A 24,800-nucleotide genomic window follows, 5' to 3' on the forward strand; every position below is an offset into this window, starting at 1 on the left:
TTAAGCTTTCAGATTAGTATAGCCTAGTATCTGACCCCTAGAAACACTGGGATTATGCCACAAAAGAAAGGTAAAAGTGAGTCTTCTCCACCTCCTGAATGTACTAGAGTAAAATTTGCAAATGGGCATTTGACCTCCTTTTAGTACATCTTCCCAGTGCTCCTCTGTTATTGTAAGCTTCCACTTTCACCTCCTAAATTGTCTCAGATATTCAGTGTTTAGCCCCTCATCCTAACTTCTTTCCCAGCAAATTTTCTCCTACTTCAATTGGTTGGTTATCTCAACAAGGGTATTACCTAAGGAGGGAAATGTGATTTAGAACAATGAAAGAAAAAATTGTATAACCCTTCTGGGCATCTGTACTACTTAAAAGAGAATGTATACTGAATTAATTAGTCTCCAGTTGGTAGAATTCGGGGCATCATTATGAGAATATGGGAAAAAAAAATGAGTGGATAAAAGATACCTTGGGGAGGGGGAGAAGAAGATACTTTTTGGTCTGGGAAAATAATCACCAAATGTATTGCATATAGTAGGAATAAATAAATATTTGTTAAAGTAGTGATTAAGTGATCATGCCAAGATAACCTTTTGGTCTTCCCTTGTGTTTGTTCTCCTAAATCGTTCATTTTTTCCCCCATAAGGCAAAAGTTATTTCTTACAATTACTCAACATCAGAAAGGGATCATACGAAAAAGAAGGTGCATATGAGGAGGGTGGGGGGACAGAAAAAGGAGACACCATAATTTTAAAGGTTTTATTTTATTTTAAAACAGTTTTGGGGTTTGTTTAAAGAACGAACTTGATCTTTACTGACAGCACTATATGTCAGATACAATTTCAGATGGTAAAATTATAATGTCATTTAAAAGTCTCATAATTGATAGCTTTCTAAAAGGCTGCCAGCTAGCCTTTTTTTTTTTTTTTGTGGCCAATCTTTCCACCCTCCCAGGGTGCCCAGAAGAAAAGAGACTGCTTAGGTGGAGATACCAAAGGAAGATGGAAGAGAGAATAGGTTCTGAATCTCAGAAATTGCCTGGAGAATCCTTTCCACACAGATCTGATTTAGAGCTGTAGTTCTAACAAGGGCCCTAAGTGACTGTGATAGCAGTGGGATTCGGATAGTTGTAAAGGTTAAGCTATCTGGGCCAGAAAACAAGGAGACCAGAATAAAAGTCATAACAGCAGGAATATGAGAACAAATTCTAGCCATATTTACAAGACGGAATTAACAAGACTTGGTGATTTCTTGGATGTTAAAGATGAAGAAGATTCTAATAAGCAATAGGACAAAGGATATTCTATTAAAAAGACTATTAAGGATTCAGAAAGAGCAGGGGTTTTGTTTTGAAGATGGGGGTTGAAAAGCTATGGTACTGTTACAACTTGGGTTAAAATTAATTCGCTGATGAGATATTTGGAAGAGATGTGCAGAAGGCATTCACGAAAACACTTTAGTGTTCAAAAATGATGTCCAGCTCATGGAGTCTGAGGTAGGGAATCGTAGGTATCTTGGCGGTAGTTGAAGCCTAAAGAATAACTTTTTAAAAATGAAAAACCAACAATTATTCATTTTAATTCTGCAACCTACAAATTCGCCGCGCCCTTCAGCAGCAACTGCTTCTGTTGGGACACAAAGATTGAAGTGGACCAGCCAAATCCTCCTCATCTGGCAAAGTCCACTCTGAGAGACCCTGGGTCTGGGCTTGACCAAGGCCTGAGCAAACTTCTAGTACAAAGAAGTCGATGGATGCACATTTCCACTCCATAATTCCGCGGTGCAGACATCTCCCCTAGTGAGGTCCTCCCTCCAGAATGGGCTATGCACGTACAGCCTAAGGACCACAAAGTGTGGATACCCACATTCAATTCAAAGAAAGAAGGCGTCTACCTGGAACAAGATCCTCAATCAGGCGCCGGGACTCCTTGTCCACCGAGTCCGCGAATATTTCCACCCTCCCGGGTTCTCCCCCCTCCAAGGCCAATTCCACTCACTTCACGGAGGGTTCGGCCCCGCATGGTCTTCCTGCTCGGCCTGCCACCACAGGGGCCAGGTAATAGAAAGAAACAGAAGGTCAACAGCCGCCACCAGGGCTACTGGGCGCAGCCATCTTCGCTCGTCACGGTACTCTTCTACACCGAGCACTTCGATTGGTCGAATTGCAGCCCGGGGGAAATGATCTTCGCACGCGATTGGATGTCGCCACATGGCCTCCCTCCCGCGGCGAGGAGAGCCGGCAGGCAAGGAGAGTCCGGGTCGCTGCGGTGTTCGGGAAGTGTTGGTTTTACTTGGCATCGGGATTGTTGGCAATGTCTGCCCGTTTCAGGACAGCATAGGGATCTAGGGAGGTTGCATTGTTTGCTGTTTTCTTTGTGTTGCCTTTTAAAGGACTGTCCGTGGTTGGGGGAGGGAGGAGAATGGACAGAACACTGACTAGAACGTTACTGGAGCATTTCTGATGGGAAGAGCACGATAACAAGTCTGTATTTTTCCTTCATTTGCTCCACTAGGTTAATTTCACTTTCGAGTGCTTAATTTTGAAATAGGTTAGTGTGTTTGGCAGAATTTGATTGAATTTAGGAGAGCTTGAACCACTTCAGTTGCATCTTATTGGAGCACAAAGCACACTGTTCACGATGGAAGTTTTGCGGACTTGTGTACTGAGAAGAAATGCATGTACTGCTGCCTGCTTCTGGAGAAGCAAAGCCGTACAAAAGCTTTCATTTAGGAAGATTAGTACTACCTCTCCAAGGAACACTGTCATGCCCGCTTGGGTGATTGATAAATATGGGAAGAATGAAGTGCTTCGCTTCACTCAGAACATGATGTTACCTATCATACACTATCCAAATGAAGTTATTATCAAAGTACATGCTGCGAGTGTAAATCCTATAGATGTTAATATGAGAAGTAAGTTTTGAAAAGACTTTTTCATTACCTTTTTCAAAGCCAGAATTTCATTGCAGTTTTAAAAGATCTATTGCATTTGACTACATTTTGGTTAACACAAAGGAGTCATTTGGGTTTTTATTAATGCCTCTGCAAATAGTTTTACCAAAATTTTAAAAATCTCAATGGTAAGGATATACTTTAATCTTTTACAAAATACAGGTTTGTAAATTGGTACTTGTGAATTGTGTCTGCAGCAAACTTGCTATTATACTCTCCTGGGAACTTTGTGGTAAACTGATCTATCAGAGGCTTCAGAGGTATGGTTATGTTTCCACATCAGTTCAGAATTTGCAGTTTTTGTAATTATTCCTGTCCTCTTTGCTCTCCCCTTACAACTTCCTTTATTGGTCCAGTAGACAAAGCAACAGATTGTATCCAGGATATGGATATTTTACTCATTTCTACTTTTACTTTTCCCCCTCAACAGTGAAAATACACGTTCCTGTTTGCTCCTTTCTGAATCAAAATGTTGTCCTATTAATTTCTGCTGGGATGGGGCTGACAAAGCTTGGAAAGAACTATGTTCCTTTTTGTTTTTTATCTTGGTTCTGGGGATTGAACCCAGGGGCACTCTAACACTCCCAGGAATCCCCCTCCCCCACTTTAAAAAATTTTGAGACAGGGTTCTGCTAAATTGCTCAGGCTGAGCTAGAACTTGTGATCATTCTGCTTTGGCCTCCCAAGTCACTAGGACTACAGGTGTGGGCCACTGCACCTGGCACTATATTCCTTAAATACATACTATGTGATGATTATATTTATTAGAGTGCGAAAGATTGTTTAGCATTTGTGAATTACTTTAACTTTGGAAGTTTTGACCAAAATGTCAGTCTTATGTGTCTTTTGAAAAAATTAAGAAACATCTTTTGTGATCATTAACCTCAATGTAAATTATAGGGCATTAACTTCAGTGTTTTAAGTTAATGGCCATATCCAGTTTAATTTAACCAGGGACAGGTGTTTTGAGGGTAGACCTACAGTTTTTACATTCAACAGATTGCCTCATTAACAATTCTCGAATATGACCTATGTTTGATGAATTTAATTCTTTGTTTTTATGTAAATACAATTATAGAATTAAGATTAATGGTACATAATCATTTGGTGGAATTTATAGAGTTGTGGAACTTATGAAACTGTTGAGACTTCATTTCCTTCTCCTCCCATGGAGAACTGGTGTGACAAGAGTAGCAATTCTCAAATTTTTTAGTTTCAAGATTACTCTGTGCTTAAAAATTACTGGACACTTAATGTTAACTGTAGCTATAAATATTTACCTTATTGGAAATTAGAACAAAAATTTAAAATATTAACTTATTTAAAAAAACAGTAACATTATAAAATTAAATCAGGAGAAAATATAAAATGAAACAAAAATAACAAGGAGGAGACAAGTATGTGAAACAGTAGTAGTTGATAGAGGTTATATTGAAAAGTAACTATTTCCCAAAATAAGCCAAAAAGTTAGTGAGAAGAGTAGCTTTGTTGTAAATTTCTGCATCTCTCTTTGCTGTCTGGTTTAATAAGATAGCTGGATTTTCATACATACTTTTGTAGTCAATCTGTTACAGTATGATATTTGAAGTAATGAAGAAAAAACAGCCCACAAAGATAGATTGCTGGGAAAAAAAAAAAAAAAGGAATCTCATAGATTCCTTGAAAAGACTGGGAACATAGTTCTGAATTAGGGAAATAAAGTCCAGATTCACTGGTGTTAGGTCATTTTATTCTAATTTTGAAAGCTGCTATTTTTAACTTAACTGTTTAGACCAGTGCTTTTCCAGTATGGTAATCACTAGTCAAATGTGACTGTCGAGCAGCTGAATATGGCTAGTCTGAATTAAGAGTGCAATCAGTATAAAAGACTTAGTGAAAAAAAGAGGAATGTAAAATGTCTCATTAAGAATTTTAAGTCAAGGGCTGGAGTTGTGGCTCCGCAGTAGAGCACTCACCTAGCACGTACATGCGAGGCCCTGGGTTCAATCCTCAGCATCACATAAAAATAAATAGATAAAGGTATGTGTCCAACTACAACTAAAAAATAAATATTAAAATAAAGAATTTTAAATCAAGGTTGGAGGTATAGCTCAGTGATAGAACAATTGCCTACCATATGTGAGGACCTGGGTTCAATTCCCAGCATTCGCTCTCAAAACCCCAAAAGAATGGTATATTAATTACATGTTAACCCAGTAATATTTGCAACACTGATTTTGGTTGTTTCTCTTTACTTTTTGAATAGCCACTAGAAAATTTTTAATTACGCATATAGCGTGCATCTGATTTCTATGGACAACATAGATCTAGACAATGTGATGGGAGTAACTGTTACACATTTCTTTCGGTGACGAAATTTGGCCAAAGGCTTTGGAGTCTTAAAAGTATTTGTGGCTAGAAAGCTCTATTGAGAATGAATTGAAATGACTTGGTTATAATTGTCTCATTAAATTTACATTTGTTTTTGTTTTGAAGTAATAATTGTTGTGACTATTTGGGCATGTTGTTTTACTTTATTCTTTTATTCTTTATTCTTTTTACATTGGGCTTGAAGGTAATTTCATTTTGCCAGATGTGCATGCACACTTTGTTGTATACATATTTATTTCAGTACAATGCATCTGGACCTTTCTTAGCTGCTGTTTAATAAAATACTGTAACACATTTTACTTTTATATCGTATTCTTGAGACATCTTAGTGTTTTATGACTTGACTGAGTAATATTATTTGCAAGTTCTCCTCCTGCCCATGGATTTGTTTTGAGCAAGTATTATTGTTGTTGCAGAAGATATCTGAAATGGTGGCTTGGAGAAATAAAATAATGAGTAGATGATTGTAAACTTTCAGAAGCAGTTATTTCCCTTGATAAGAAAGCAAGAGCCACGTCTGTTTTACTTTGAAGGATGAAGACTGGCTGTTTTTCTGAAGATGGCCACTACAGTTAGACATAAAATAATAAGTCATGGAAATGGCTAAGGCAATGAATAATTTTAAAAATAGGGAAATAATACTACCAGCAGCATTATATTCACACTGTTTTTTTTTTCCCCAGTAAAGTTTTTAGATGGGATTAAAGTCTTTGAAACTGATGACAGATTTAGGATTTTATAAATTGGCCAATTTCTCTGAATAAGTTGAACTTTTGTAGCGGGGTGGAACTCTGAAGGCCCACATTCATTTGTGTCATCAGTAGGTTCTTCTTTACTAACTGCCATCTAGCTGCATTCGGGGCCACTTTAGATAGTACCAGTGTGCTAGGGCTACTCACCTAATACATGGGCATACTAGGGTTACCAAGAAAACTCTAAAAACTACCTTGAACTGCCAGCTCTGTACCTCAGAGAGGACTGAAACCTATCTGCAGCCCTGAAACAGCTAAACTTTGACATGGCTAATTGCCTGCTTCTGTTGCTCAAACCACATAAGGGTTCAGTAAGTAATTGTTGGTGTTTTAGCAGTGGAAAAGAAATGTAAGACAGGAAAAGAGAAGCATGCAGTATTTATGTCACATGTGAAGTTGTTGTTTTTCCCCCGATAGTGTGCAATTCTACATAGCCAGATGGCAGATGTGTAATGTTAGCACAATGGCCAGTAGCTAAGATATTTTTGGAACTATCCCAACTTCCAAACACTTTCCTGCGTGGCTTGATTTTCATTAGGAAACCAGCTTCTGCAAACTGTGTACCTGTCAGGATCTGTCCCTGTATCTATTTTCCTTCCTGCTGTGATGAATTGTCATTGCTCCCAAGTCTAACCCTCTATTTGTGTTCTTGATGTCATCCCCTCACTTACTGGGGTTTCATTCCAGAATTGTCTCCTGCATCATCAGTTTTCCCTTTTCTACTGGATCATTCTAATTGGCATACAAAATTGCTATAATTTCTCCCTTTTTAAAAAGAAAAAAAAGTCACTGAAAAATCCTATCTCTGTTGCTCTGTCCAGCTACTCCTCCATTTTCCTGCTCTCCTTTATAAACACAACTATTTGAAAGAGTTGATTCTTCTCACTTGCTTCAATTCCTTGCTTCCCACTCCTTCTCAAGCATACAGTGTCACAGGAACTGTTTTTACCAAGGTCACCAAGGTCTCCATGTTGTTGGACAAAGTCTTGTTAAAGCCTCTAGCAGCTTCTGACCTTATTTGAAAATCTGTCTCTTCCCTGTCAGTAGAATTTGGCATCTCGAAAAGACCTTCTTCCCTTGGCTTTCAGGGCACCTCCTACTTTACCAGCCAAGTGTTCTCGGGATCCCTTGCTGGATGTTTCCCATAATTGAGATGTAATGTTGCCCCCAACCCCAGCTCTGGCCAGGAGTGGCCAAGGGGCAAGGGTAGACTTGGAGAGGGTTGGTGATTCTGCATACATGTTGTGTGGCAGGGAGAGGTATATGACATTCGGGGCATAGGATTAGACAGGGTACCTGTCTTGAAGAACCTAATATAAGAGGAATATTCTCAGAAATAAGTGAGGCAGAAGAGAGGGTAACAGTTTTGTGTCTTAGAAAAGGTATTTTATAGATTGATGCTTTGTAATGAACTACATGGGATTATTACAGATAGAATAGCCAATTTATTTGAACCAAAAATTATGATTGTTTGTAGTTTTATGTAGCTGATATTTATATAAATATTCTTAGAAATTAAGTAACCAACCTGACTTAATGTATCAGAATAGATGCAGCTTAGAGTCTCTGTTTCTTTTTAGGAATCTCTGTACTTTTTCCAAAATTGTTTTTCTAGGAAGATTTTTTTAGGAGATAGGGACTATCACTCTTAGACCAGTATCAGAGTTAAGTACTTTATAGCCATGCTTTGTGTGTTCTCTAAAATTTTTTGCATATACCAGTATCTTCTGTTTATTAACTTTTAATACTATTAATGTTTGTTGTCTTCACCAGATTTAGTACCAAATGTCTTTATTATTTACAAAGTGTATGAATGAATAAATGAATAAAGATACTACCTTCAAAGAGCAAAATATATAAAAGACAATACTAAAAATACTAAAGATTGTTTCAAAAGTTGAGTTTCGCTGGGTGTAGTGTCATTGCCTGTAATCCTAACAACTTGGGAGGCTGAGACAGGAGGATCATGAGTTCAAAGCCAACCTCAGCAAAAAGTGAGGTGGTAAGCAATTCAATGAGACCCTGTCTCCATATAAAATACAAAAAAGAGCTGGAATGTTTCTCAGTGGTCAAGTGCCCCTGAGTTTAATCCTCGGTACTACAAAACACAAACAAACTTGAGTTTCAAAGAAATTTTGAATAATGGTGGCTTTAGTTTCATAAGTGATTGTGATTTTCCACCTGATTTTCTTTGAATGGAACAGCACTCATTATTTTTATATTTTTTCATAATGATGGCAGAATATTATAAAGTTTTTTTTTTCATAATCTTTATCTTGAGACTAACATTTTACCTGGGTTGTTATCTTATGTTAGTTTTAAAATCATTCTGTCCTTAGTCTTGGAGGAAATAGATAAATTGTGTTTTGTAGGTGGTTATGGAGTGACAGCTTTAAATATGAAGCGTGATCCTTTACATATTAAAAGGGAAGGAGATGAATTTCCTCTTACTCTGGGCCGGGATGTCTCTGGTGTGGTGATGGAGTGCGGGCTTGATGTGAAGTATTTCAAGCCTGGAGATGAGGTAAGTTAATCCTTTTCTTCCTTATTTTTTATTACTTTTCTAAATGTGCATATTTTATTGTGCCTTTTTTAGAAGTATATTCTACACCATTGACTGGTTTTCTTCTCTTCAATAAATGTTCTGACCTTTGGCTGGAACCCTCATTTCCTTCGTTCTGTTGTTACATTTTTTTTTTCCCAAATAATGAAAAAATAGCTTGACTATACTTGAGTTTTCTAAATTTCGTGCTTAAGAATCATAAGACTTCCAGTGGCTTGGGAGGCTGAGGCAGGAGGAACGCAAGTTCAAAGCCAGCCTTAGTAAAAGCAAGGGGCTAAGCAACTGTGTGAGACCCTATCTCTAAATAAAATACAAAATAGGGCTGGGGATGTGGCTCAGTGGTTGAGTGCCCCCGAGTTAAATCCTCGGTACTGCCCTCCCCGAAAAAAGAATCATAAGACTTGAAAACACATAGGATTGGTACTATTTTTCTTATAAAGTTTTTTCTTGAAAGAACCTCGAAATGACAATTACTATCTTCTGGATTCAGTGGTAAAATATCTGAAATTTGATGTGATCTGTCATCTGTCATGTTGAACATTTGTGCCAAGAGATTGTAGCTAGTGATGTCCTGATTACTTTTCAAATGTTAACTATTCCCTGTAAGATAGGTACATGTAGGCCCAAGGTATAGAAGAGGAAATCACACTATTAAAAAAAAGTCCCACACCTAGTAAGATTAGGGCCAGGGTTCAAATCCCAAAGATTGTGGTCTCTCTAGAACTCTTAGTAGTCAGTCAACACTGCAGGATACACTGGCGCCTGCCTCCAGTGTGGTTTGACTTAATTCAGAATCATACCAAGAAATTTATCACATGAAAATAAGTCCTTGGCTTGGAGCTATCTCAAAGGGCAGATATGTATCAGGAATACCTTCATGCAAAACTTTGATAAGAACATATCCATGTCTCCAGTGAAGCTGTGTGTCTGTGTTTGTTTCAGGTCTGGGCCGCAGTTCCTCCTTGGAAACAAGGCACTTTCTCAGAATTTGTTGTGGTCAGTGGGAATGAGGTAACTCACCATCTCTGCAAAAGTGCCATTAGAAAGTTTAAACAAATACTGACAAATATCTCTGCAATAATTGGTTGTTTTTCAGATTGGGTTCATGTTTTATGGGCAATTTTGAGAAAGTTAAAATAAACAATAGGAGTTTTTGAAAGATTGAAAAGTTCTTTGGTGTCATTTAATAACACTGCTTGCCAGAGCAGTTAGCTTTGCCTCATGGAACAGGGATTTGGAATGAGGTCTAGAACCCTGCTGTGCTTCTTTGTTCTTCGCAGTATAAATAGTTGAAACCAAATACACCCAGAGGGAATTTGGATTAATCATAAAGGGAAGCATGGAAGTATCAAGCTGTTTTGCATATCTTTAAAAACAAGAGTCTAATCAAATATAATCAGAAGACCTGACAATTTGAATAGAGAGAAAAGGAGGAGTTAATGTTGAGGAAATTGGCTACAGAAGGGAGGTTAGAAGGGAAAAGTGGGTGTTTGAGATTGGAAAAAGCCTAGAAAGATTACTTTGCAGAAAATGGAAGTAAGAGAAGCAGTCGGTTAGAATATGTTTACAAGGGTTCAAGGTTTATTTGGGATTATATCTGGATATGATCAGGACTAATGAGATTATTGCTTGTGGTCTTTTTATAAACAGTGAAGTAGCTATATCTAATCATGTAGCCAAAACATTATTAAACTGCCTCTGTGAGGCAGCTAGACAGCCATTGGGATAAGATGTTCAATAAACACTGAACCTGGAAGACTTTTCCAGCTTTACCTTTGAAAATAGTTGAATTTCTATGAAGGTCAGTGTGCTTTATTGTGTTCATAGGTATGCAAGTCTTTGCTTATTTTTGACTGTTGTCTTCAAATCTAGGTCTCTCACAAACCCAAATCACTCACGCATACTCAAGCTGCCTCTTTGCCATATGTGGCTCTCACAGCCTGGTCTGCCATAAACAAGGTTGGCGGTCTGAATCACAAGAATTGTACAGGAAAACGGTAAGTGTCTCAACAGTGGCATCTCAGCTTCCCTTCTTTCCTGCTATTTGTAGTAAACCTGTCAGAAGAATTATTTACATGACTGGAGTGATGCTAACATTTCAAATAATTTCCAAAGAATTCTGTTTTGGTTTGTACTTTTTAAACCTCATTTTGTTGATTCTCAGTTATAAAATTTCCAATCAATTGGGAATTTTTAATCTGACCTACACAAATGGGCTTTAGGAGTCTGAACCTTCTAAAATAATACAGATTTTGTATGTGAACATCTGGGATAGAGAGCCATAGCTTTTCAGATTCCTAAAAAGGTTAAGAATTACTCCATTGCTGAGAGTGGTGGTACATGCTTGTAATCCCAGAACTGAAGGTAAGGCTGGAGGATTGCAAGTTTAAGGCCAATCTCAGCAATCAAAATGAAAAATAAATGAATAATGAAAAGGAAGAGGGATGCAATTCAGTGATACAGCCCCCACCCAAGGGAAAAAAAATCAAAAAAATGAAGAAAAAGAAAAGAATTACCTCATATGTTTTTTGGAGAATGATGTCAAGATAGAGATTTTTTTTTTCTATGTCTACTAAGAGTTGCTCCCACATTTGTATATTTCTAATCAGATATCAAGGGACAAAACACTATTGGATATTCTTGAGTTCTCTTGGGCTCAATGCTTGATGTCCCTCAGGTTCAGTCCTGATGCCGCAGTGACTTGAATGTATGCCTGTTTAAGTTAGAAAGAATACAGGGACAACTCAGTCTCAGAGTTGTCCCCGCTGTCTGTGGTTTCACCTTTTGGGGTTTCAGTTACCTGTGGGTAATCATGATCTGAAAGGGTGAGTACAGTATGGAGAGAAAGAGAAAGGAGAGACCACACATTCACATAACTTTTATTATCATGTATTATTTCTCCTTATAAGTTATTGTTAATTTCTTATTGTACCCAACTTATAAACTAAATTTTATCAAAGGTATGTATGTATGGGAAAAAACATAGTGAATGTAGGGTTCATTACAAGCTGTGAAACTGGTCTTGGAGATCAGGCATGGGTCCTTATTCCCCAGTGTTGAAGATTAAACACCTGAGAATGCAGAGGCAAGCACAGGAAGCAACTTTTATTTAAGAAAGTGACAGCAATAGACTTCTCCACAAAGAATGGGCCCCAGAGCTAGGTGTCTGTGGGAGGGGATGGTCTTGTCTCTCTTATAGATCCCAGGACCTCCCTTTTAATCATGACCTGTTTTTTCTTCTCTGTATATATGCCTAAGGGCAGGAAGAGAAGGAGCACAGGGGTTAATCATTAGCAACCCAGTGTGCCAGGGAGTGTAATCTGGGGAATATAATCACAGGAGGGTAACTGTTAGCAATATTGTCTTTTCTTTGATAACCACTCCTCATCTTCTCCACTCAATCATTTATTACTATACCGACTACCTGACCTTTACCCTGTCTCAGCTGCAGATTCAGGCATCCCTTGGGATTTTGTAATATACCTCCTATAGATAAGCAAAGGACTATTGCATCTGAGTACATATAGATTGAGTTCATATCAATTCCCAATTTATAGCTGTGTGACCTATTCAGTTGATTTTTTTTTTAATGAGTTTTGTGTTGAAGATTAATTGAAATCACACACACAAAGCTGGTGGCACAGATAGTAAGAGGCATTTAGCAGGCCTGGCACAGTGGTACACACCTGTAATCTCAGGGACTCAGGAGGCTGAGGTAGAAGGATCACAAGTTCAAGGCCAGCCTCAGCAATTTATCAAGGCCCTAAGCAACCCAGTGAGACCCTGTCACAGAATAAAAAGTGGGTGATGCTAGGGTTGTGACTCTGTGATAAATCACCCCTGAGTTCAATCCCTAATACCCCCCCCCAAAAAAAAAAGAAGAGAAAGAAGGTGGCACTCAATAAATAGTGGCTACTATTGTTAGCAAGGAGATTATAATGTTTTTGTATTTTAGAAAGTTGCTATCATAGAGAAAAACCAATGTTTTTGTTTTTTTTTTTTGTGAGAAAAGGAGGTACTAAGAACTATTTAGTGATTTTAAGAAAAGAAAGAGCTATAGGTCAAATTATAATAAATTAAAATAATGTTCTTTTTGTTACTAAGGCTTGTGCAAGTAAGATAAATGAAGTCTGTGTCATTCTTATTCCTATTGTTATGAAATATTGAACTTTACATTTAATGTGTTGATAGAGCATTGAATTCAAAGAAAGTTTAAGCTGTATTCCAAAACATTGTGAGGTTATTCATCTAATGACTGCTACCATTGATCTTAAAATTCAAGGCAAATACTTATTCTAAAGGTCAACCTTGTTTATTTTTTAAACTTTTGTGGCCTTTTTTTGAAGTTGCCATTTTGGTCAAACACTTTGTTTAAATTAAATTTGTTTTGTCAGAGAATTTTCTAATGGTCCTTCTTAGTTAATAGTCCTGCAAAAATTTCATTCCAGAGTTTTAGACCTTTATTATTATTGCAGGCTCAACAACAACATTGATGTTTTTTTCTTTTGTCTCCCTACCTGCACATAAAAAAGTAGGTTTTCTATGCCTGCATGGTTGTATATATACTCTGTTAGAGAATGCTTATTCCTTTTGCAGGTTCAGGGCTGTCTAGGTATTTTAGTATACTGTAAAAAACGATTTGGAGACAAAGATCTAGCTGTTTTTCCTTGGATACATAGATGTGAACTCTTAATTTATTGCTAGCTTTGTGGGTAATTCTTTAGTACACTGTTAACGTCTGTTTAAACAGTAATGGTCTGAAACTGAGAAATTGGAGCCCTGGGTCCTGCTCTTCATTCTGCCATTAGCTAACCAAATGACCACATGCTGTTCATGGTCTCTGTGCAGTTTCCTCTTAGTTACTGAGTGTAGGATACTGTAGCTTTGGGCAGTAGATAATTTTATATCTTACTAGGCCATTTTATATATGTATTATATATGTATGTGTGTGTGTGTGTGTGTTTATTTATTTTATATTGTATTGGATCTGTTTATTGATTTAGTCACATGTTAGCCAAACTAGAGTGAAATCCATTGTAAAGCACCTCAGTAGTCCACACCATGAACTTCTGCATTCTCATCTGCATACTGACCTGTAGGATGCCTGTGTCGTGAGCCATAGTCCTTTTAGACTGCTACAACAACACAAAAAATAAAAACAAAAACCATAAACACATGGTTTATAAATAACAGAAATTTATTTCTCACAGTTCTTGAGGCTGGAAAGTTTAAGGTCAAGATGTTGACAGATTCAATCTGGTGAGGGCCAACTTTTTATTTCATCAAGAGTTTCATGTCCTCACATCCTAGAAGGGGCCAGAATCTCTTTGGAGTCTCTTTTGTAAGGGCACTAACCCCATTCATGAGGGCTTTACCGTATGACATAATCGCCTCCCCCAAAGGTACACCCCCAATGACCTACTTCTTCTGTCACCGCCTATGTGCCTGCAGTTCCACCCTTTTAATCCACATTAGTGCATAAATCCACTGATCAGGTTATATCTCTCATAATCTAATCATTTCACCTCCAAAAATTTTTGCATTGTCTTACACATGAGCTTTTGGGGGCACCTCATAGCTAAACTATTACAAGCTACATCCCCTCTCAAAATAGTTTTAATGAAGAATCTATTACCATCACTTGGGGATTAGGATTTCAATACCTGAATTTTGCAGGATAGAAACATTATAAATATTTAGACCATAGACTTGCACTTGGTGCTCTCAGAAATGTCAGTTAAATTGAAGTTACTACCCATGGGTTATAATAATGGCCTCTCTCTCCAGTTGCTTATTTGTGAGACTCTCAAGCAATAAGAGCACTTTAAAATGTGTAAAAATACATGTGTGTATGGGGGGGTTACTAGGGTGGATCCTTAGACCTCTTATATGCTAGGCAAGTGCTCTATCACATAAGCTGTTTTAGCTAGCTTTGTTGTTGTTGTTGCTGTGGCAAAAAAGACTTGACAAGAACAAAGTAGAGGAGGAAAAGTTTATTTTGGCTTATGGTTTCAGAGGTTCAGTCTATGGTCAGCCAATTCCATAGCTCTGTGCTGGTGAAGCAGACTGTCATGATGGAAGAGCATGGCAGAGAAAAGCAGCTCATGACATGACAGCCAGGAACTAGAGAGCTCTGTTCACCAAAGACAAAATGTAAACCCCAAAGGTACACCCCCAATGACCTACTTCTTCTGCCACACCCTATGTGCCTGCAGTTCCACCCTTTTAATCCACATCAATGGTAAATCCACTGATCAGGTTATATCTCTCATAATCTAATCATTTCACCTCTGAAAATTTTTTCATTGTCCTACACATGAGCTTTTGGGGGCACCTCATAGCTAAACTTTTACAAGCTACATCCCCTCTCAAAATAGTTTTAATGAAGAATTTATATAATGGGATTTTATATTACCAAAAACTCAGAGGTTCTAATGTCCAAAGTGGATTTTTTTCAATTTGATAATTCATTGTGATTGATGGAGCACATTTTGGCTTCTCTAAGCAATAATATTCTTTTCTGTTAGCTGTTAGCATTAAGGCTTGCTTTAGTTTGCACAAAGCAGGTCAGTGTTTGTTATTAAGGACTAACAGTCTATTCTTTTTCTAACCACCTAATTAAGGGGGAAAAAAGCAAAATTAACAGTAACAAAACCACCCATCAATACCTTGAAAGATTATATAGGATTTCTTTTTTACTAACAGCTTTTTTAAAAAATTAAAACAAAACTTTCTAAGGATTCAGTGGTGTTTGCATTTTCCTTCATTGTTATCTAATTATATTTCTGCAACAACTGAGTGTCAGTGAACCAAGGGGATGATTCAGTCTTGGTATTGCATGCTATTATCAACTTTGGCCACACTTGGGTGTCACCAGAAATGTCAAGTGAAAGTATTCCTTTTCTGTCAGCCCATCTATAGTTTCTTTATGATTTATTCATAGAAACACATATATAATTAGGGCTCTCAAGGTGAATAGAAAGTAGGTGATGTATCTCAGTGGTAGAGCACTTGCTTAGCATATGCAAGGCTGGAGGGGGAAATTAATAGAAAAAGAAATGTAAAGTTGTTATACCTGATATTTTTTTGAATATGGTACAGTCTGATGGTTTTGTTGTTGTTATTGTTGTTTTTTTGTTTGTTTTTTGTTTTTTTTTTTAGTGGTAATGTCCTGGGACTTGAATATTTTATGCTCTGCCTGCGAAAGTTGTACTTTTCATGCTCTGCCTAGGAAAGTTGTATACATTTGAAAATACAGTAAATTTAGGCACACTTTTCAGTTTCTTTCGTTCATTTTTTTTTGTATATATACTGAGGATTGAAACCAGGGGCACTTTACCACTGAACTACATGAGCTACATTCCTAGCACTTTTTATTTTTTATTTTGAGATTAGTTGCCCAGGCTGACCTTGAATTTGAAATCCTCCTGCCTCAACCTCCTGAGTCAAGTTGCCAGAATTAAAGGTATAGGCTCTGTGCCCAGCTTCAATTTTTTTTTTTTTTTTTTTTGAGATTAGACTCTACCATAGTGAAATTTTATCAGGTAAGTATAAATTGGGTGTCTGATTAATTCTGTTTATACAGAATTAGATTGTACTCCACAGCAATAGCTTATATTGAAGTTAAAATGATTACCTGGTAATTCTAACGGCTTCCTTCTTTCAAATGCCTTTTCTTGCCCGTTTTTTCAACTCACCACCCATGTGTTTCTCCCCACTCTGCTCCTGCCTCCCCTGTGAGCTTTGTTTTTATCTGCACCTGACTGGGTTGTATTATGAGAAGAGCAAGGCTGGAGTATTGTGATACAAATGCGTCTTCCTGAATTCTCCTCTGTTTTCCAGGGATCCTTCTGAAGAAATAATAGGAACCTCACTCCTGGATTTTTACTTTAAAAAAAAAATTAAGAGATTAGAAGCATTTACTCTTCAGTACCTTGTAATCTAGCTTTCAGCCTTGCCATGTAAGAGACAACAGTTCCCATGGGGTCATAGCAGACTAAGTGGCTAAACCCAGTGATGCTTAACCGTTTTTTATTTTAACTGATTACTCTGAAGTATCTGGCACTGTTGGCCACTTCCTTAATACTCACTTTTTCTGTGGTTTTAGGGACACCAGACTCCTTTCGTTTCTTTCTTGCCTTTTTGACCATTTCTTATTGTTTTTTAAAGGCATTCATCCTTCTAACCCTTTAAATGTGTTTTCACAGTGTTCTCGGACATTCCTCTATGTCTCCCAGGGTTATCTCATGTACTCCCAGCTTCTATTTAGATTTCAGTAACTTGCGGATCTATTTATCTAACTCTAACCTGTCCACTGAGTTCTAGTTAGACATTCCATTTGAATGTCAAAATCAACTTGTAGAAAACAGAACTTAACCAAGTACCACCCTGACTCTTCCTTTATATTCCCTGTGTCATTTAAGTGTGATTTACCTTAAAGCTGATATTATTTAAAGCAACCAAAACCTGATATTGTTCCTAAGCACCACTCCCTCTTTTTCCTCTGCTCAACTCATTACTGTTTATGCCATGTAAAATGTAGGTTTGTTGTCAACTTTGGAACAATGACTTCCAGGTTTTTCTTTTATATGAACTATAAGATTTCAAGGCATTTCGAGTTTTCTTGTGTAGCAAGTAAGCCAAAAAATACTACTGGATTTTACTTAAGAACACTTATTAACTAGTACATTGTTATGTTTTTCCTATGGTATTTTAGAACTTTTTAAGTGTTCTAACTGGAAGTATGTTTTGAAGACTGGCTTCTGGTCTGTACATCTCAAACCTTGTTTAATTTAATCTTGTTTGTTCTTCTTCACTACTCACATAATCCAGTGCTAAATGCAGTTATACTGGCCTTGTTTTATTGGTGCATTATAGTTGTACATAATGGTGGGATTGGTTGTTATATATTTGGGCATGTACACAATATAACAATATAATTTGACCAACTTGGTCTTATCTTAATAAAATATCATGAGGCTTAAGTAAGTTGATTTCACAAGAACTAGGAAATACTCTTAGATGGCATTTTAAAACCAGGACTGCTAGCAATAATTTAACTCTGTGCAAAGAGTGACTGAGAACCTTATCAGTGTTTCTAAGTGCAAAACAAATATACAATAGTCCCTCTTTATCCTTCAGGGGATACATTGCAGGATGCCCTGTGGAAGCCTGGAACCACAGACAGTTTTGAACCCTATGTATACTGTGTCTTTTTCCATATATTTATACCTATGATAAAGTTTAATTTATAAAATCGGCACAGTTCAAGATCAACAGCAATACTAATAATAGAATAACTGTAAAATATACTTCAATAAGAGTTACTTAAAACAAATAAATTATTTACTTGTGTACTTTTGTATTTAATATTTCTCGGCCACAGTTAACTATGGGTGACTGAAAATGCATGGATAGGAAAGGACTACTATTTGTTCAAGTTAGCTTCCCCTTAATCAAACCTAGTATCACCTGACAAGAGGGCAAGTATGTAGAGTGTAGGAGTGGAAAGAGAGCCATATTAACTGATTGTGATGGATATATCTTTTTTTTTTTTTGCAAAGTTTACAAAAGAATATGTCCATGAAACTATATTGCTAGGGTTCCTTCCAGGACCATGTGTAAGAAAAGGGCCTGAAGCTGTAGCTTCATTGGATCCATGATCAGTCCTTTGATCAGACTACTTCTCTTTCTGCCCCATTAGATCTGCCCTACTATCACTCATCAAGTGAATTTCTTCCCTCTAGCCATTTCTGTGTAATATTGAAGAAACTACTGATTTGGAATAGGTCCTGCTGCCTCTTCCTTTTGGAAAGATAAATTTCAGTACCTTGAAATTCTGAATAGATCTGAGCTAATAGAACTGTTCTTATTCCGAGTTTGACATTCTTGGCCTGTTATGGGTTAGCTACACCATTAGAACCAACTACCCTGGGCACCTTGCCAAATGTATAAATAACTTTGTTTTCATGGGAAATGTGTTAAAATTCCAAACATCCTATTCACAAATGAACTCTCCTGTAAATTGGGGAAATGTCAATATGAATCACAGAGGCTTAGAAGAAGAGGTCATACAAATCCAGGCTATATTGGACACATTCGATTGATTTGTTTTATACTTCTATTACTGTACTCATTGAAATTATGCTAACATACTTTCACTCATCTCTTCCCCCAGACTTAAAAGCTGAGAAATGAGATGTACTTTCAGCATCATTCTTATTTCTTAAAGACCATTTGTTTCTACTAATGGAAGATTTAGCTGTATTTAAATCATCTTTGTTTCTAAACCATTAGGACAAAATAGATGGCAATCTAATCTTTGCGATTGTCTTTTTTTCCCCTCCATAAATATGTGGTCTAGGAAGAATCATGAAGATCATATGGTTCTGTTAGAAAGACAGAAAAATGAACTATAAGCTTAAATTGGCTGAAAGCACCAATTGTTTTTCATTGACTCTCAGAGTATACCTCTGTGGGCATCATGTCAGAGGTGAGGAATCCAAGGCCTAGGGGTTCCATTAGTGAGAGAGCTGAAACTAGAGCCTGAATCTCCAGAGAGCCAGCCCTGGCATTCAAGGATTTCTGGAGCCAAGCCAGAATGTGGAAATTTGAAAGGTGATTCCCTCCTGGTTCTTCTACTATTTTGTGATGTCATATTTTTGTTTGTTTGTTTGTTTGTAAGGCAGTTGATAACCTGCCTCAGAAGATTATAATACTAAAAACTGTGATTTTAAAGGACTTAGGCTCCAAATGCTAAATAAAAAGTGTCTAAGTCATGAAAAAGAAGTCAACATTGCTTTAGTACCTAAATGTTTGTTTAGGGAGAATTCAAAGATTAAATAGAAGTGTCAGAATAAGATGAAATTTAGGGTTTAAGAATGAATAGCAGTATAATAATGATTCACATTTTCCCCATTTTTTCTATACCAGTCACTATGGCAGTCTCCACTAACTTCAAAGGAAGCTTTCTGTGTAGACTAGGAAATAAAAGAGGCATGTGATTAAACATCATGACAATTTTGAATTAGAGTGCTTTTTGCAAGTATAGTATTTCCTAGGTATTTTTTAAATATAAACCAACAAACAATACAGCACATTTTTACTCACTGTAACAAGTAGGCTTCTACTTCAATGACATTAGAGTGTATAGTGTGACCATTATGCAAGCTAAGTAAAAGATGTTCCCATCTCCCCATCATCTCCCAGCAAGAGCTCTTTTTAAAATTTTTTTTATTCTAATTTGTTATACATGATAGCAGAATGCATTACAATTTATAATATACATATAGAGCACAATTTTTCATATCTCTGGTTGTATACAAAGTATATTCACACCATTCGTGTCTTCATAGATGTACTTTGAATAATGATGTCCATCTCATTCCACCTTCATTTTCCAGCAGTAGCTCTTAAGTGAAGGGCCATCGTGAGATGAGCTCTGAAAGAGCTTTGAAGAGTCCTTAGCCACAGGACTTCAAACCTTAGATGACGAATCAGTTTATTGCTGACTTAAAAATTTATTTTGCCCTCTGTCCTTTTGGGAACTTACTTTGTTCAAAAAAAAACTATGAGCCCTGGTTGACCCTGCCTAAAACTGAATTTGCAGGACCAGAGAATGAGGCTTCCCCAAGGCTTCTTTATAAGAAAACAGCACTTCCTTGGGCCTGCCCCTTGCCTCTTCTGCACTTTGGGGGTGCCATCAGGTGGCAACATCAGGAACTGAAGCTGCTAATGCAGAACCACTCCCTCTTCTGCCAAGCCCTGCTGAGAAACATTTTGCTTTTTTATATCAGGAAATGAAGCTGCTTTGAATTAAAAGTTACGGGGGAAGAGCTGAACTGACAATAATGAAGCCAGAGATGTGTCTAGCAGTTAAGTCCTTAAATAGCCATTAAATTTGGTATCCTTTAATTCTAGCCTTCTCTGAGAGAGAACTAGAAATTAATTTCATGCTTTTCTTTACTGGAAGAAACTATAATGCAGTAGCCAGGTGACCCCTCATTCAAATGGTAAAATTTCATTCTTGCCCTGATTGTAGGAGATAGTGCTGACTGGATGCTTTTTAAAATCAAGAAACACCTGCTGAGGCATGTGCTAGAGTAGAGCCAGCGTGGGGCATCATAGAAGGTCTCTGTCCTTGAGTGCCTGCAGAAGAGCTTGGGAAGCAGAATGTTTGTGTGAGGTAACTGTATGGCAAATGCCAGGATTTGGTGCAGATATCAGATTGTGGATTCTATTAGAGGTATTGTAGAGGAAAATTGGCACTTGGGCCTTTAAGGGAAAAGACATCTTAGCAAGTAGTGAAGGCATTTTGGAACCTGGAGGAGTGTGTCAATATGCATAGGGCTTGGGGTAAAGAGTGAGGGGACCAGGGTCATAGTGAAAGGAAAAGCAGAGATTTGAGATGGTTTGATTGTGAAGAACTTGAAGAAGAGTTTGACTAGCTACATTTCAATAAGAATGAGCAAAATTGAGAGGACTTGTTGGGTAAATGAATTTTTGTTGTATCTCTGAGGCAGTTTTATTGCATTTTCCCCCATGTAGGAAGTACTAAAGCTATAAATTGTGTGAATTGTAGGGTCTTAGAAGAGTGGATTTTCAGTGTCTTCTATATTTCATAATTGATAATTCTGTGAAATTGAAAGTAACTCTTCTAAAAGGAACATAATTTGCAAGGAGACTTCTTTTAATTACATTCAATGCTATTAATTTCAAAGGAAAGAGCTGGCTTAGAAATTTTAGTAGTAACTTTTAAGATATAAAGGGTAATAGTCATCTTTCTGTGATTGGGTATGAAAGAAAAAAAAATGAAATGAAGCTACGGTTGAGATTGTAGACAGCATGCATATTCCAGGATTAATGTACTTGCTAGAGATAGGTGGCAAAATTCTTTGTACTTTGTAATAGCCAAGACAAAAAGGAACTACAACTAACAGTTGTACAATTTATAGTGACAGTTAAATAGTACAGATACTTCCATCAGTCTTCAGAAAAATATTTTTCTGTGGGTACTCAGAATTCTCATGAAGAATTTTCTCAACAATATCCCCTTAGCTAATATAGTGTCAAATACCATGCAATCAATTTTATAATGTCCCTCAGCCACCATTGGTAGCATATCACCAAAGTATAGTTCAGTAAATACTATTTTCTGGGCACCTGAAGCCTTACAGTTCAAGGGCAATTCTGTGAAACTGTAGCTTAATTCAAGAGTAAAATAGAAGCATATGTAAAGCACTGATTTTTTTTTTTGAGAGAGAGAGAGAGAGAGAGAATTTTAATATTTATTTTTTAGTTTTTGGCGGACACAACATCTTTGTATGTGGTGCTGAGGATCCAACCTGGGCCGCACGCATGCCAGGCGAGCGCACTACCGCTTGAGCCACATCCCCAGCCCTGAAGCAGTGATTTTTAACCACTGAATCTTTTATAGATCACAAACTTCTATGAGAAATAGATGATAGGTGTAGATCCCCCTCTTTGCCAATACATCTGTGCACCAAGTTTTCAATGTTATTTTAGGAGATTTGCAGTTTTAAAGGGATCAGTATCTCACCCTTCTCCTGTATCCCCCCACTCATTTATAAACTTGAGTAAGCATCCCTGGTCTCAGGAGGCAGGGAGGCTACAGTGAGTAGACATGGTAAAAGCCTGGAGCACAGGTTGATTGTACTGATAGGACATGTTCATCTGCTTTAACAGGACAAATGAGATTATTTTTGTTTATGACAGTTCATGAGCTTGGCAGGACATGTCTGAACACAAGATGTTTATACCTCTTTGGCAAGAATGTGGTTAGGAATGTGTTTTTTTTTTTTTTTTTTGTAGAAAGCAGCTAAGTCTAAACACTAAAAAGTGCCCAAATCTCCCTCTTGTAGAGGAAACTATGGTGATTTGGGCCAAGAAAAATTGTAAGGCAATGGTAACTTACTTTTCTCTTAACCTAAAAAAATTATTAATATTTTTGATATTTGGAATTCTTGATAAAAAGTTCATAAATTGTTTTGATCATATACAGCTTCTGGTTAATATAAAATAAAAATCCTTTTGTAATCTTGGGAAGCTAACTAACTTTATTCGCCTTGAGGATTGTCATTGAGCCAATTACATTTTGAAAATATTGATTTATCCAGTTATATCTACTAAAGATTCTCAATTGTGGCTTCTTTTTTGCTTTGCAGTGTTTTAATCTTGGGAGCTTCAGGTGGAGTTGGTACTTTTGCAATCCAGGTAAAACAATTTTTTATTTTATTTTATTTATTGTGAATAGGAAAGTTTTGTTTACGTGAATTTATAAATTTATAAATTCACATATTATAAAAAAATTACTTTCCCTTAAAAGGCAAGAAAAAGGTAGGTTTGGTAAATGTACTGTAATTTTACTTGCTTTTCTAAGAGGAAAATGTTCTAATATGGTAGACAATGTTAACTTGTCCACAGGTTTAAAGTGAGTGAGTGGGTGGTTATCTCATAGAAGAATTTTTATCAAGGAAGACCATGCACAGTGCAGGTAGATGGAAATTTGCGATTTAGTAGGAAACAGCCAATGCCCCAAACCAAGGCTGATTTCCAGTCAAATTTCTGCAGGATTTTTTGTAGAAATTGATGAGCTAATTCTAAAAATAGATAGAAACACAGTAGCCAAAATACTGTTAAGATGTCAACACTCTCTCTAAGTGATCTACTTATTCAATGCAATACCAATCAAAATACCATCTGTTTTTCTTGCATAAATGGACAACCCTATTCTGAAATGCATATGGAATTATAAGGGACCTAAAATGCCAAACAATACTGAAAAAGAACAAAGAACACTCATACTTCCCAACTTCAAACTTACTACATAGCCACAGTAATCAAAACATGTAGTACTAGCATAAGAAAAGACAAACAGGTCAATGAAATAGAATCAAGCATCCCAAAATGAACCTATACATTTTAGACAATTTTTTTTTGGGGGGGGGTGTACTGGTACTGGGATTGAATCCAGGGAACTCTACCACTGAGCTATATCCCTAGCCTTTTATATTTTTTCTTTGAGACAAGGTCTTGTTAATTACCCAGGTTTGCCTTGAATTTGTGATCCCCCTGCCTCAGCCTCCTAAGTCTCTGGGATCGCAAGCCTGCACCATCTCACCCAACTTGATTTTTGACAAGGTTGACAAGATCTTGTCAAAGGTAAAAATAGTCTCTTCATAAATACTGCTGGGGCAAATAGCTATCCACCTACCCTACCATATGTCATCTATACAAAAATAAAAATAAAAAAGTAGATAAAAGACCTAAATAAAAGAGCTAATACCACAGAACTCTTAAAAGAAAACAGTAGTAAATACCCAGCTCCTTAGATTTGGCAAAAGATTCTTAGATATGATACTGAAAGCACAGGCAATAGAAGGAAAAAATGGGCAAATTGAACTTAATTAAATTAAAACTTTGGCACATCAAAGGGCACTAAGAAAGGGAAAAAGCAGTTCACAGAATTGTAGAAAATATTTGTAAATCATTGATCTGGTAAGGGTTTACTATCTAGACTATATTTTAAAAACTTTAAAAGCTCAATAAAAAGAATACAAACAACCCAATTTAAAATATAGAAAAAAATTTGAAATTTTTGAAAGAATATATATAAATGGTCTATAAGCCCATGGAAAGATGCTCAATATCATTAGTCATTATGGAAATATAGATTAAAACTATTCTAGTACTAGAATGGTTGAAATTAAAACAAAAACAAAATAATAAATATTGGCAAGGATGTAGAGAAATTTGACCCTGTATTCATCAACTTTCTGTTAGTTAACATATATCTGAGACAATAAAGTTTCACAGAAAAAGTTTATTTTGGCTTAAGTTTTAGAGGTTTTATTCCTTATTGACTTGTCCTGTTGCTTTTGATCCTGTGGTGAAGCAGCACATCATGGTGGCAGCATGTAGTAAAACTTTTCCTCAAGGCTAAGACATGAAAAAGGAAGAAAGGAAGAAGGATCCTGGATCTCATGATCCCCTTCAAGACCACACCCCCAGTGACTTGAAACTGTCTATGAGGCCCCAGCTCTTAGAGTTTTCACCAGCTCCAATAGCATGAATCTGGGAATTAAGTCTTTAACACAGGATTGTTTAGGGGACATTCAAGATAAAAACTACAGTCAAGTGCAGTGGT

The 24,800-nt window shown here is 36.9% G+C and overlaps 2 protein-coding genes across 3 annotated transcripts in view; one reads left to right on the top strand and one right to left on the bottom strand.

The window, feature by feature from the left end:
* The window catches only part of Qrsl1 (glutaminyl-tRNA amidotransferase subunit QRSL1), a 31,642-nt gene extending 29,525 nt beyond the window's left edge, over positions 1-2,117 (bottom strand). The window contains exon 1 of the mRNA XM_026389606.2: positions 1,996-2,117. Within this exon, the coding sequence (XP_026245391.2) occupies positions 1,996-2,019 (24 nt within the window). The 5' untranslated portion in view covers positions 2,020-2,117. The remainder of the gene's footprint in view (positions 1-1,995) is intronic.
* A 114-nt stretch (positions 2,118-2,231) lies between these two features.
* Positions 2,232-24,800, top strand: part of Rtn4ip1 (reticulon 4 interacting protein 1) — a 44,549-nt gene continuing 21,980 nt past the window's right edge. Inside the window, exons 1-5 of one of the 2 annotated variants that reach the window (XM_026389607.2) lie at positions 2,232-2,911; positions 8,445-8,596; positions 9,578-9,646; positions 10,508-10,632; positions 22,819-22,867. In XM_026389607.2, the coding sequence (XP_026245392.1) occupies positions 2,638-2,911; positions 8,445-8,596; positions 9,578-9,646; positions 10,508-10,632; positions 22,819-22,867 (669 nt within the window). In that variant the 5' untranslated portion in view covers positions 2,232-2,637. The remainder of the gene's footprint in view (positions 2,912-8,444; positions 8,597-9,577; positions 9,647-10,507; positions 10,633-22,818; positions 22,868-24,800) is intronic. The other variant, XM_026389608.2, reaches the window with a different exon arrangement.

The sequence above is a fragment of the Urocitellus parryii genome, chromosome 8 (assembly GCF_045843805.1).
Source record: "Urocitellus parryii isolate mUroPar1 chromosome 8, mUroPar1.hap1, whole genome shotgun sequence".
Lineage (NCBI taxonomy): Eukaryota > Metazoa > Chordata > Mammalia > Rodentia > Sciuridae > Urocitellus > Urocitellus parryii.